The 11476-nt window shown below is 44.4% G+C and overlaps 1 protein-coding gene across 2 annotated transcripts in view; it reads left to right on the forward strand.

Annotated features, from left to right (window-relative positions):
- Positions 1 to 5613, forward strand: part of si:dkey-246i14.3 (ephrin-A4) — a 38364-nt gene extending 32751 nt beyond the window's left edge. Inside the window, exons 4-5 of one of the 2 annotated variants that reach the window (XM_017425104.3) lie at positions 3571 to 3597; positions 3923 to 5613. In XM_017425104.3, coding sequence (XP_017280593.1) covers positions 3571 to 3597; positions 3923 to 4005 — 110 coding nt within the window. In that variant the 3' untranslated portion in view covers positions 4006 to 5613. The remainder of the gene's footprint in view (positions 1 to 3570; positions 3598 to 3922) is intronic. The other variant, XM_037980234.1, reaches the window with a different exon arrangement.
- Positions 5614 to 11476: the final 5863 nt, after the last annotated feature.

An 11476-nucleotide genomic window follows, 5' to 3' on the forward strand; every position in this document is an offset into this window, starting at 1 on the left:
CCCCTCCTTCGCCCTAACCCCCGTTTTTCCTCTTTCGCTCCATCTTTGTCGTGCGGCGCGGCGAGTTGCGTCGCGAGGCCGCAGAGAGGGGGCTCGGAGGCTGTCCAGCTGTTGTTGCGTCGCTCCCCGCAGTGGCGCTTCAGATCCTCGCCGCTGCTTCCTTCCTGGTTTTCCTTTCATCTCTGACAGTGTGTGTGTGTGTGTGGCCGCCGGTGATGGCAGCTCCTGTCCTTCAGCTATGTCTCTTATCTGAACTTCAAACCGTGCACCTCCCCGCTCTTCTTCCCCCCTCCTCCTCCAACAACCAGCCTGTTTTTAGCCCCCCCCCTGTTCCGGGAGGTTTGAGTTAACGATCGGCGCGCCTCTCGCTGCTCGCAAAGGGCCGGAGGTGGCCGCGAGTCCGTGCGGTACGCCGTCATTGCTCCAAGGTCAGCCAGCGGCACACGTGCGCGCCGCGGTCACCTCCACCGCCCTCTCAGGTGTGGGGACCGCGCGTTCGTTAACTTTTCAAAAGGGGGACAGCTCGGACCTTTCGGAGTGGGGTTCTGTGGAAAGGTTACGACCAATTAATATCTTACATGTTGTACATAACTCTTTGAATGACCTCAAAGTGCGGAGAAACGATCAATCCTGAGCAGATGAAGCAGGGCCAAGACTTAAAACGACGGTTAAAACCTTTACATTGTCATCAGTTTCACATTACATAAATATTTACATAAAATTCAGTGGTTATTTGCTCTGGTCTGGTCAGAATTCGACCCTATTTCTCCAAAACATGAGGTCAAGGAGCTACAAACGGTAGGTACGATTAACTGATCGTGACCATCCAACATAACGTCGACTCCGAACAGCTGAACTATCCCTTTAATGAGGCTGCAGGGCACAGCGAACGGGGCAGGACCGACTCGGTTTCTGTACCTGCAAGTCAAACCAGTTTTCTTACTAATCTCCGAGATTGAGAAGTGAAGCCTGGCTGTTAGGTATTGTTTGGATCGCAACGGCGTCACAGATCACGCTAGGAAAACGAAACGAAAACAAATCAAAATGGCCAAACCTAAAGGGCTTCGCCGATGGGCGTTTTAAGCCCGTGTTGCATCAGAATCTGAGCTCTGAGTCGGCATCGGCAGACAGCCGTGGTGAAATTTCCGGTGCCCCGCAGTCTTTATTGCGTCTTCTTCGAGCTCGCTTCAACTCCTACTCCGTGCTTACCTTTTTTTTTTATTTTTATGATGCATCTTCTCTTTATAAACTCCTCCCGTTGTGTTTATCGCTCTGCCTTTCTCTCTCTCTTCTTTTTCTTTTTTTTTTCCAGCCGTCCCACTGCGAGAAACCATTACGGACCCAACTTCCATCCCTCCCTAATTGATTCCCCTTCCCTCTCCGTCTCACTTCCCTTTTTACAGTCATTGTCCTGCTGTGAGCAGTCCATTACATTTACTTCAGTTTGCAGAAGCGTCACCGTTTTCCTCGCTTTCTTTCTCTTTTTTTTTTTCTCCCCCCCCCTCCAATTTCTTGCATCCCTGCCCTCCTTAACCCCCCTCCGCTCCAACCCAAATACCTTCATAGCCCTTGAACTTGACGCTCAAAAGGACAAAACTCGAACTCGCGCCGAGCTCTTCGGAGCCCAATCTCGAGATTCGAATATTTTTACTTGCACAGATTTTATAAATTTACGCTTTACTTTGCCACATTTTTTTTTAAAAATAATTTTTTTTTTTTTACTCGCTTGTTACAAATTTTGTTCACACCAGCCTTCGCTAGCAGTCAGAGCCGTTTACCGTTAGCTCCGGTTAGTGTAAAATGGCGGCACGAGAGGAGAGGTGGGATGGTGGAACCTCTGCGGCAGAGCGTTCTGCACACACACACACAAACACGTGCGCGCACTTTGCCACAACTGTGCACGTGCAGCCGCACACTCAGCCCGTCTCTGACTGCACTGCGGAAAGGGCATGCCTCTTTTTTTTTTTTTTTTGGAAGTCACGCCCCCGCGTGCACCATTTTGTGGGAGAGCACGCCATGACCGAGTCGATGATGTTAACAAAAACTGAATGCCGTCAAACGGTCGACTTTTTTTTCTTTTTTTTTTTGGCGCAAATGTTTAAAGCGATTAAAGCCAGATCAGAAACACGCGAGTAAACACGAGGAATTCGGTAGAAGCTAATTTTACCTTTTCAGCTGGCTGCGAATCAAACACACGGTAATTTTTAACGGTACTTTAACGGTTTCGTGTTTGGTTCTGAATAAAATCGTTTCAAAACCGAACTTTATCAAAGTTTATATTTAAAATTACCTATTAGTGGCCATGAAACATTTTAGGTGACTTTTCTTCTTTTTATACTTCAAAGCTTTGCTGTTTTTAAGTCAACATTAAAATTACCGATGTCTCCGGTGTAATTTCGTTGATAAATAAAGTGACGTATGCTGAGTTTTGGCAGACAAATTCCCGACAATTCCCACTTTTTTTTTTTAGTTTCGTGGAAAAAATATTGTAATTTTTTTTTTCAGTCGTTATTCTTGTCTATTTGCTTTAAAATCTCACTGAAAACCAGCCCGGCGCGAGTCTGGGGGGGTATTTAATGCTTGGTTAACCCCTGGATGGTTGATAATTGTTCACAACCTGAGAGTGATTTCACTGTTCAGTTTCACACAAGAAGATCGGGGGGGGGGCAACTTTTCACGCACTTGTAGTTTTCACGGGTGTCTGACTCACGAGTCGTCGGGGTTCTGGTGCCGGAGCTCGGTTCAGGCCCACAGGTCTCAGTCTCATTCCTTACATTCCGACCGTTACTGTCGCTGCCTCACTTCAGAGGGATTTTCAGCGTTTCGTCCCGCCACCTGTACTCTTTGTCTCCGTCCCTCCATTAAACGGTCCCTCCACTCTTCCGTCCATTATTTCCTTTCAGTCCCCCCCACCCGCCGAGAAACTGACGCCCAGACACAAATGTCCCCCCACTTCCCAACCCCGACTCCTTATCCAGTCTTTTTCTTCCCCTCCTTTCTCCTTGTCTGACCTCGTTTCGTTTCTTCTTTCTTTTTTTTTTCCTTATTATTATTTTCCTTTCACTGGACTTTTTCTCACCCGAGTCTCCGCCACTCTGTCTCTCCCCTTTTCATCTTCTGTCCACTTCTCGGTTTCGCCCTGTCATTTCGAGACTTCTTGTATTTTTTCCGCCTCTCTTTTTCATTTCCTGTATCACCGCCGCCACCACCACCACCCCGCCTTCTGTATAATTTCCATCACTCTTACTCATTCTAATTTACATAACACTATCTTTTCCTGTTGCTGTGCTTTCCAAGCTCTCTTTTTTTTTTTGGGTCCGACCTTTAAGAGAATTTGCATAGGGGACATATTTAGGGTTGCGCAGGCAGTCAGTAATCATTTTTCATGGCGTTGGTCTCTGAGTAATGGTAAATACCTTCCCCTGGTCATTTGTCTGTTCCCTGCTCGTTTTGTTTCGCAAGCTTTATTGAGAAAGCTAAGCACGCAAAAAAACGACTAATCAGCAGCTTGTGTCTTTGCTTCGACTTTACCTGAACCCCATCTTCAACTCCTTGCTCTTTCTTTTACAGCCTCAGAGGGTTCAAGACAAACACAAGGTGAGATGGAACCACTTCTTAGACGTTTAAACATGTCCGCATGAGTCATTTGGCTTAAAATCTGCTTTAAGACGTGACTCCACCATGTTTCTTTCCAAGTCTGTTGACGTTTTTTGGGGGCTCCATCATTCCCCACCCAGTTGATCCCATTAGACATTGGTGGCGTTGGGCACAGAGAGAGCATTGGACACAAACTGGACGCAAAATTTGTCCCAAAACGTCCAAACAAACAAATACCTTGATTCTTTTGGTTGCGTTAGCGTGTCAGACGACATAAAAATATGTTTTGTTTTGGTTTTTTTTGTCCTCGTCTTCTCTGTTCCAGAAACCAAACATATCAAGAGCGTCTCCTCGCCGAGGACGGCTCCCCTTCCGCTCGTCGTCCTCGTCCTCCTGCTGATCACCTGACTTCTCCGTCCTGCCCCGTGGGAGCGCTCGCTCAGGTGTTCCAGCTGAGTTAACCCGACCCCGCGCTCGAAGGACGAAGAACGACGACGAAACGCAAGAGGCGTCACGTTTAAGCAATCGCAAATGACACTCACTGCCTTGTTGTTGTTGTTTACCAGTGAATAACCTGACAGAGCTCAGGGATGGACGCTGAGTCACAGTGATGCAGATTTAATTTTCTGGTCCAACCTGTCATGCAACTAAAGGAACAAAATATTACAGCTGGGAACTGGTCCATATCTGACGCCTGAAGAACAATCAAGTTTCGAGATTTCCTATTTTTCTGTCTCATTTTTTAAACCTGCCTCCGGTTGAAAAAGTGGCCAAATGAAACACAGGTGACTGGGAGGAGTGGCTCAGGTTGGAACTTTTTAGAATTTTTTTCTGATCTGTCGAATATTTAACCCACTCCGTTTGCACCACAGCAACAGAGAAGGTGTCCCACTTCCTGTCGCCAACTTCACTTGCACAGTGTCAGGCATTTTGTGAAGAAAGGAGGAGCCTGGGTCGCTGCGCCCCCTGCTGGGATCAAACTGGTCTTACTGGAGTTGAACTGGTTTTGGCCATAAAGCCAGAAAACCCGGAATGCCGGATTCTGGTTCCCGTTTCGAGTACTTTAACTGGACCTGGGGGGAAGTCGGTCCTCTCCTTGACAGGTCGCCTCGTCGTTACCGCCTCTTGCACGCTTCTTTCCGCTCTGGGACAAATTCTGGAACGCAGGGGATCCTGGGTAAACGGAGAGCATCGGCTTCACCGCTTCTGCTGCTGACCTGCCAGGAGTTAAAATATGCACTCAGGCTTTTCGTTTCCAAGTTGGTTTTTTTGTTTTTTTTTACTATATTTTTGTATATTTGTCAAAATTAAGAGTCATCCCGGAATCGTTCAACCCAAACACTTTAGCAACGCCGGGTCTGGATTCATAACTTGCAAAAAAAAACAACAACAAAAAAAAAAAAACGGAAGGTTTTGGGTTATGTATACGCAGAAGATGATTTACTTTCAGGAGACACAAATGTATATTTTTTATATGCTTTTTCTAAACTACAGCTTGTAAAGTTAAGGGATTTGCTCATTAAGTTGGTTTCCTTTCAGCTTCCAAAATCCTGGATAACAGGATCATAAATCATTCCGACTTTTTATATTGGATTTTTTTTTTTTTCCTTAAAAATCAAATGATATATGATATATTTATAATGTTGCGCAGTTATTTTTCCACACTATTCGAACTAATCGTGCTCGGACTCTAACGGGGTAAATGTTCTTGCTTTAAAACCATCGTTTAGCACTTATTGTTTTTCCCCCCACTTTAAAATATTTGCTGCCAATCATTCCAGTCATCGTTTTCCGGTCAGTTCCTACCAAAAAACCCCATCGGTTGTCATTATCTGTCATTTTGCAGGCCTGTAAAGGGTAGGATTTTGTTTTTTTTTTAAGTCTTTTACGTGATTCTGCTTTTCACATTTTTGGTGAAAAAGGAAAAGGAAAACCGTAGCGTCTTCTGTGAAGAGCACCTGCAATCTGAGCCGTTTTCTGTGGCGGGACAACAAATAAACGTGATTGCAATCGAAAGCTTTGAGTCGGTGATTATATTTTGGGGATTGGGGGGGGGGGCAGAAAAAAAAAAAGGCATTGATTCTTCTTATGTAACCGCAAGCGTGGCTGCAGCCGTGTGCACGGTTTTATTTGTGGAGCAGATAAGCAGACCGCGGGGACTTAAAACGACCTTGTGGGGTGGAGAGGCCATTGTAACGCGAGGAACCCGGTGGAATATCGAGCCGGCTTCTTTATCTCTGGCCATCCCGAAAGCCCGATAAAACTCAAAGGACTCCTGCTTTTAACGGACTCTCAGGAGTCCGCCTTTAAAGATGGTATTTTCCGTCAAACACGGGGGCTGAAGTTCAGCGAACTTCAAGACACATATGGGGTTTCTTTATGTTTTTAATGTAGAACTTAACAGCCAAATAAGCTGTAAACGTATTTCCATTTATATAGGCAGTAATGTAGAAACGTCTTGTGAAGCCAGAGAGGCAATTTCCCGGATAATGGGGCTAATGCTCCTATTTCATGCCTTCTGATCTCTTCTGATGGCGCGTTTGTCGCCGTGTTGCTGCGAAAGCCGCTTTGATTCTGACCTTCGCTCAGACAGGTTCTGGAAGCGTGCCGTCATCTGTTGGGAGTGATGGAATAAACATGCTCAAATCTGCAGAGATGGTCAAAGAAAGAAAGAAAGAAAGAAAAGTGCTTTGAGAGCCGTGGCGCTCCACTTTCTTCCTCCTCCACCAGGCCGATTGTTCCCGCTCAAATCAGGAGCTTTTACATCGACGTGTTTGATATAAACCTTTTGGTTTAATTCTTCGTTTCGGACAGAAATCGAGAACTGACATGTCTCGTCTTTGCTGTAGCTTTTCCGTTTTGTGTGGGGGTTTTTTAAAGCCGAATGCATCAAAGCCGGAACCGAACTCCAACTCCGGCTTCATAATTGCACACACCCTTCGCCATGTTTTTAGCATTTCAGAGGAGCATGGAAATCCTTCCTCTGAGGTTTTCTGGGATTTACCCGGGTCATAAACCATTCCTTTCGCTGTCGTTTTTAACAAATTATCCATTGCGTCCCGACAGCACAGCTCTCCCCTAACTACATCGTAATTACTCCGTTTACATTTCCACCACCGCAGCTCCGGTTGTAACAAGCCGGACTATGTTTGCTATATTTGCTCGACTGGGATAAATATATTTGAAGGTTTTTGTATGCGAGTTACGTATTTAAAAATATATATGGGTGAATACAAATGGAAACAAAGAAAGCGGACTGTTTTTTGGCAAATTACTTTGACATGTTTGTTCAGATCCACTTGATTCTGTCGCTTTTTTTTTTTTTGCTTCGGTTACATGTTGACCACAACATATGTTTAAAGAAGTGTAATTTTTGGATTATTTTTACACTTGGAGCACCTTTTAATCTGCCGGCGGGACTGAACCCAGAAAGCATCTTACAGCTCGGTCAAGTAAAATGTTAATGTGTTTATTAGATTGGTAATGTCAAGAAAAATACTTTTTTTTCTAGGAAGAGAAATAAAACAATGTTGGCTTTTTAGTTTAGTTAAGTAGTTTATTTAAAACTCTATGAATAACTTTAGTTTGAAGAAACAGTTAAAATCTGACCGAACTAAAGAGCTAACTGCTAGATTGAGGGATCTTGACTAGCTGCTAGCTGTTAGCCGCTAGTTGTTAGCCATGGACGTAACACCACATTCAAACATTTCTTTGTGGTTTAATGCAAACACCATATTGTAAATTTTTATAACGCTATAAATCTCCACAATGCACAGTTATTCCTGCAGAAATACTGAATTTTATTTTACCCCAGAATCTCTGGGGTGCACCAGAAGCGCTACAGCTAGCCATTGCTGACGCTATTAACGCTAGCAATAACCATAAAATTGTATGTAACTAATTAAGTAAAGTGAACTTGATGGTGATGTAAATGTTTCTAAAAATGTGTTTGCACGAGCTGCTTTGATATTTTTGAGTTTGGAGCTGCACTTTGGATTAGCTTTTAGCTTCCCAATCCGGTCGCAAAATAAACACAAACAGACGTCCGTTTTAAGAGCTAACAAGAAGTAAAGCGGTAATAGTTCAGAATCTTTCCACAGAATTAACACAGTATGGGCATTAATGCTTAAGAATGAGCTAAATGGCTATTTTTAACTAAAGTCAGCCTAAAAGTAGGGTGCAAGATTCTAAAATCGGAATATAAAAACAAATGAATATGACTGAAACCCTAACAGCATGCGAAATGACAGGATTCACGAAAGCAGAGGTTTCATAAAAATGTGCGTTTGTCAAAATACAAGCTTATGTAGTCATTTTAATGGAGTTGTAAAGCCACTTTTCCAAGATTTTTGCGGCGCCGTTTTGAAAGTTTCACCATGATGTGGTCAGAAATATTATTCAAGGCTGGAACAAGTTGGAGATTTCCACGACAACGCTGAAACTTCCGCCCCACCGATCTTTCCAGCTCAGCAGCCTGTGGAAATCTTTAGTCGTCATCTGCAGGCTTAAAAAAAATTAAATAAATAAAATAAAACTGAATCGCTTTCCGCACCAGGAGACCGAACTGAATCGCAGTTTAAAATCACAGCTCCGGACTTCATCCTACAGCATGAGACGCTTTCTTTTCTTTTTTTTTTTTTTTTTTATAGAAGCAGGAAACTCCGTGAAGAGGAAAGATCTGATACTGCTGGGTGCAAGCGACTGTACCCAGCTTAGAGATTTATAGAGTCCTCACCGAAAACCTCAGCTGTGAGAGCTGGAATACTGTCCAGCGAAATGGTAATACCGGGTTCACGGATTATGTTCAAGGCCTCACAGATCACAAAAAAAAAAACAAACGAAGCCGCTCGACATCTGTTGCAAATATTGCGTTTTCAGTCGATTTATAATAAGATGTATTTTTTTTCCAGAGGCGAATATTTGACCCTTCATGCGGTAGAGAGTAAAAGCCCCCCCGAGTTACTTAATCTGGGAGGCAGAATCTAACAAGCAGGCCTTAGATTTATCTCAGACTGTATTCAAAGATGAGCCTCACTCATTTTTTTTCCCAGTGCGAGCGTTTCTGGAAACGCCGCGTTTTTTTCCTCGCTCATCACTGATGTTATGTTTTCTTTGTTTTTTTTTCTGCTTTTGTGACAAACGTGAAAACAGTTTCTACCCTCTGACGTAAAGGCGCTGTTAGTTTGGTATTAAAAGGGATGAAATCCTTCGAGGAAGTGTCTAAAACGAGTTTTTAACTGAGATAGCTGCATCTGGATAAAAGCTTAGCTTCTCGCTGTGTTAGCGATAACTCTCAGCTACTACCACGCCAAAATTGAGCTTGGTGTTTTCTTAAATCGGCCGAGTTATAGCCGGTTTTATGTTCATTAAGTTGGATTAGCTGTGGCAGCCATCTTGAATTGGGTTGACTTCAACATTTAATCAGTTGGGGACAAACGTGATGAGTATTACCCGAGAGTTTCATTAGAATCCATTCACTGGTTCATGAGATATTTTGCTAACAGACAGACAAACTACAGCTCTTTGTGCATTGGTGCTGGCTCAGTGGGAAGTGCAGGAAACTAATGCTTAAAATATTTAGAGTTTCTAAGTAAGTTTATTCTCCTCCAACTCTGTGTTTGCTGAAGGGTTCACCCCGGCTTAATGAGACTCAGGAATTCGCTGTTGTTTTAAACTCCACTCCCAAAGTCGATGAGTAACTAACCGCTTCGAGTTTGTCACTCCGAGCGTGTAGCTTCCTGCTCGGGAGGAGTTTCAAACCTGTGCCGATCTGCTCCGTAGAAGCAGAAAACCCGGAGTCAGGAGTCGTTTTTCCACACGTAACCGGAACACCGTCGTCGGGAGCCGTCGTGACCACCAGGCTTTGCTCTGGAGACGAACCCCAAGAGCGGTCAATTCGTTGCGCTGTCTGAAACAACAACAAAAAAAAACAACAAACCCTGAACCCTGAAATCAACAGGCATCATCTTTGACCCATGACGTGTCCAGCTGTGCAGTTTGACGTTCCTGTATCACACTGCTGCAGAGTTAAAGCACCAGGTCAACTGTGAGGTTGACATTTCACCCCATGATCTTGAAATCATTGGTGATCACCCTTGACCTAAGAGGCTGTGAACCGCTCCGGTAAAAGCTGGAGATCGTGGCACGCCAACAGGACCACATCATCTGCAAATGGCAGAGATGGAACCCTGAGTGTTTGGGAAACGTGACGGAATAATGGAAAAATCGTGTTTGAAATGTTTCAGGCTCTATAATCCTTCTTCTTTTCCTTTTTGGGAATAAATAGGTTCTTTTTTTTTACCAACTGGCGGCCCAGGGGGCTAGGTCTAGTTAATTTTAAATAACAGTAAAAAAAATTTTTTTAAATCTGTAAGAGAATCATTTACCAAATCTGAAGTGGCAGATATTTCTGTGGGAGAGGTGCTCCTGTCATATAGAGGATCTTTGACGGGGCAACTCAGCCCACCCGCCATTGAGTTCATTTAAAATAAAACTAGATTTTAATTTGTAAATGAAATTTCCGTACGGTAATAATTCCCGGATGTCCGTCCCCGCCTCCTCCTGGCTTTCAGTAACCATTGCAGCTGAATATCCCCGATGCAAGATTTTCTGATAAAAAAAAATTTGGTGAAACTCCCTAAAAATGTCTAAAATACGGAAACTATTACCCTGAGCCGAGCGCATAAGATCTGCCTTCAAAACGTTGCCTCCAACTGTTGGCGTGAACCCTTGTCTGTCTGTTAGCAAAATATCTCACGAACTGCCGGTTGGATTTCAGTTAAAACTACAGAGGGTAATCGCTGGGTGTATGTCTCCAGCTGATTAACGTTTGGAGTCAACCCCATTCAAGATGGCCGCCACAGCCAACTGACGCTAGAAGGCACAAAAACGGCTACAACTCAGCGAACTTTACAGATGCGCGGCTAAAATTCGGTGCGGTGGTAGCTGAGACTAATTCACAACACGCGCCTGAAGGGGCTCCTCGTCGTGCAACGTGTTTGCTTAGGAGTGTTGGCGCGAACTCTGTTTGTCTGTTAGCGAAATATCTCACGAACCACTGGATGGATTTTATTGAAACGCTCAGGAAGTAACCTCTGGATGGTCGTCTACAACTCATTAGCGTTTGGAGTCAATCCAGTTCAAGATGGCTGCCTTAGCTAATCAACCTCAGCCTACATAAAAATGACTCTGGCTTAGTGAAACGTACGAATATGCTGAGCTGAAATTTGATGTGGTAGTAGCTGAGAGTCATTGAATATATATATATCGCTCCAAATATATTTCCCCCTCTCAGGGAAGCAAACAGAAAGAGAAACCTGTCTGGGTTCAAATGTAATCCGACAGAAATCAATTAACGCAGTGCTGCCAGAAAGACAATCTTCCTTTAACCAGTTTCATATTAGGCTACAGGCAACTGTGAAAGTGTGATTCACTCATTCATTAAGTCGGGCCCTTCTCTTTGAGCCGTCGAGGGGGACTCAGAAAATGGGCTCATTTTCCAATTTTCGAAACTTTCTGAGTTGCGAGGGGGGACACATCACAGCGGCCCCGTTAGAAAACATAATTTTCTCTCCCACAAATATCAATCCGGGCAATGTCCCGGTGTGTTTGTGGCCCCCGCCAGAACCAGAACCACATCCCCCCCGGCCCCCCCTCCCTTCATTACATCTGTGCTGCAGATGATCAGGCCCCTGCTTATTGCCTCTTAGATTAATAAATCAAGCAGACGCGTGAAGAAGGCAGGACAGGAGGGGTGGTGTGTGTGTGTGTGATGGTGGTGGACGAAGGGGGGGCGACCTAGCAGTGGTAATTGCCGGCGTAACAGCGCGTGCAGCCCCGCGGTGGCCTCGTAAGCGACCCGCTTTATTAGATCGGCCGG

This window comes from Kryptolebias marmoratus, linkage group LG16, assembly GCF_001649575.2.
Source record: "Kryptolebias marmoratus isolate JLee-2015 linkage group LG16, ASM164957v2, whole genome shotgun sequence".
In the NCBI taxonomy this organism is placed as follows: domain Eukaryota; kingdom Metazoa; phylum Chordata; class Actinopteri; order Cyprinodontiformes; family Rivulidae; genus Kryptolebias; species Kryptolebias marmoratus.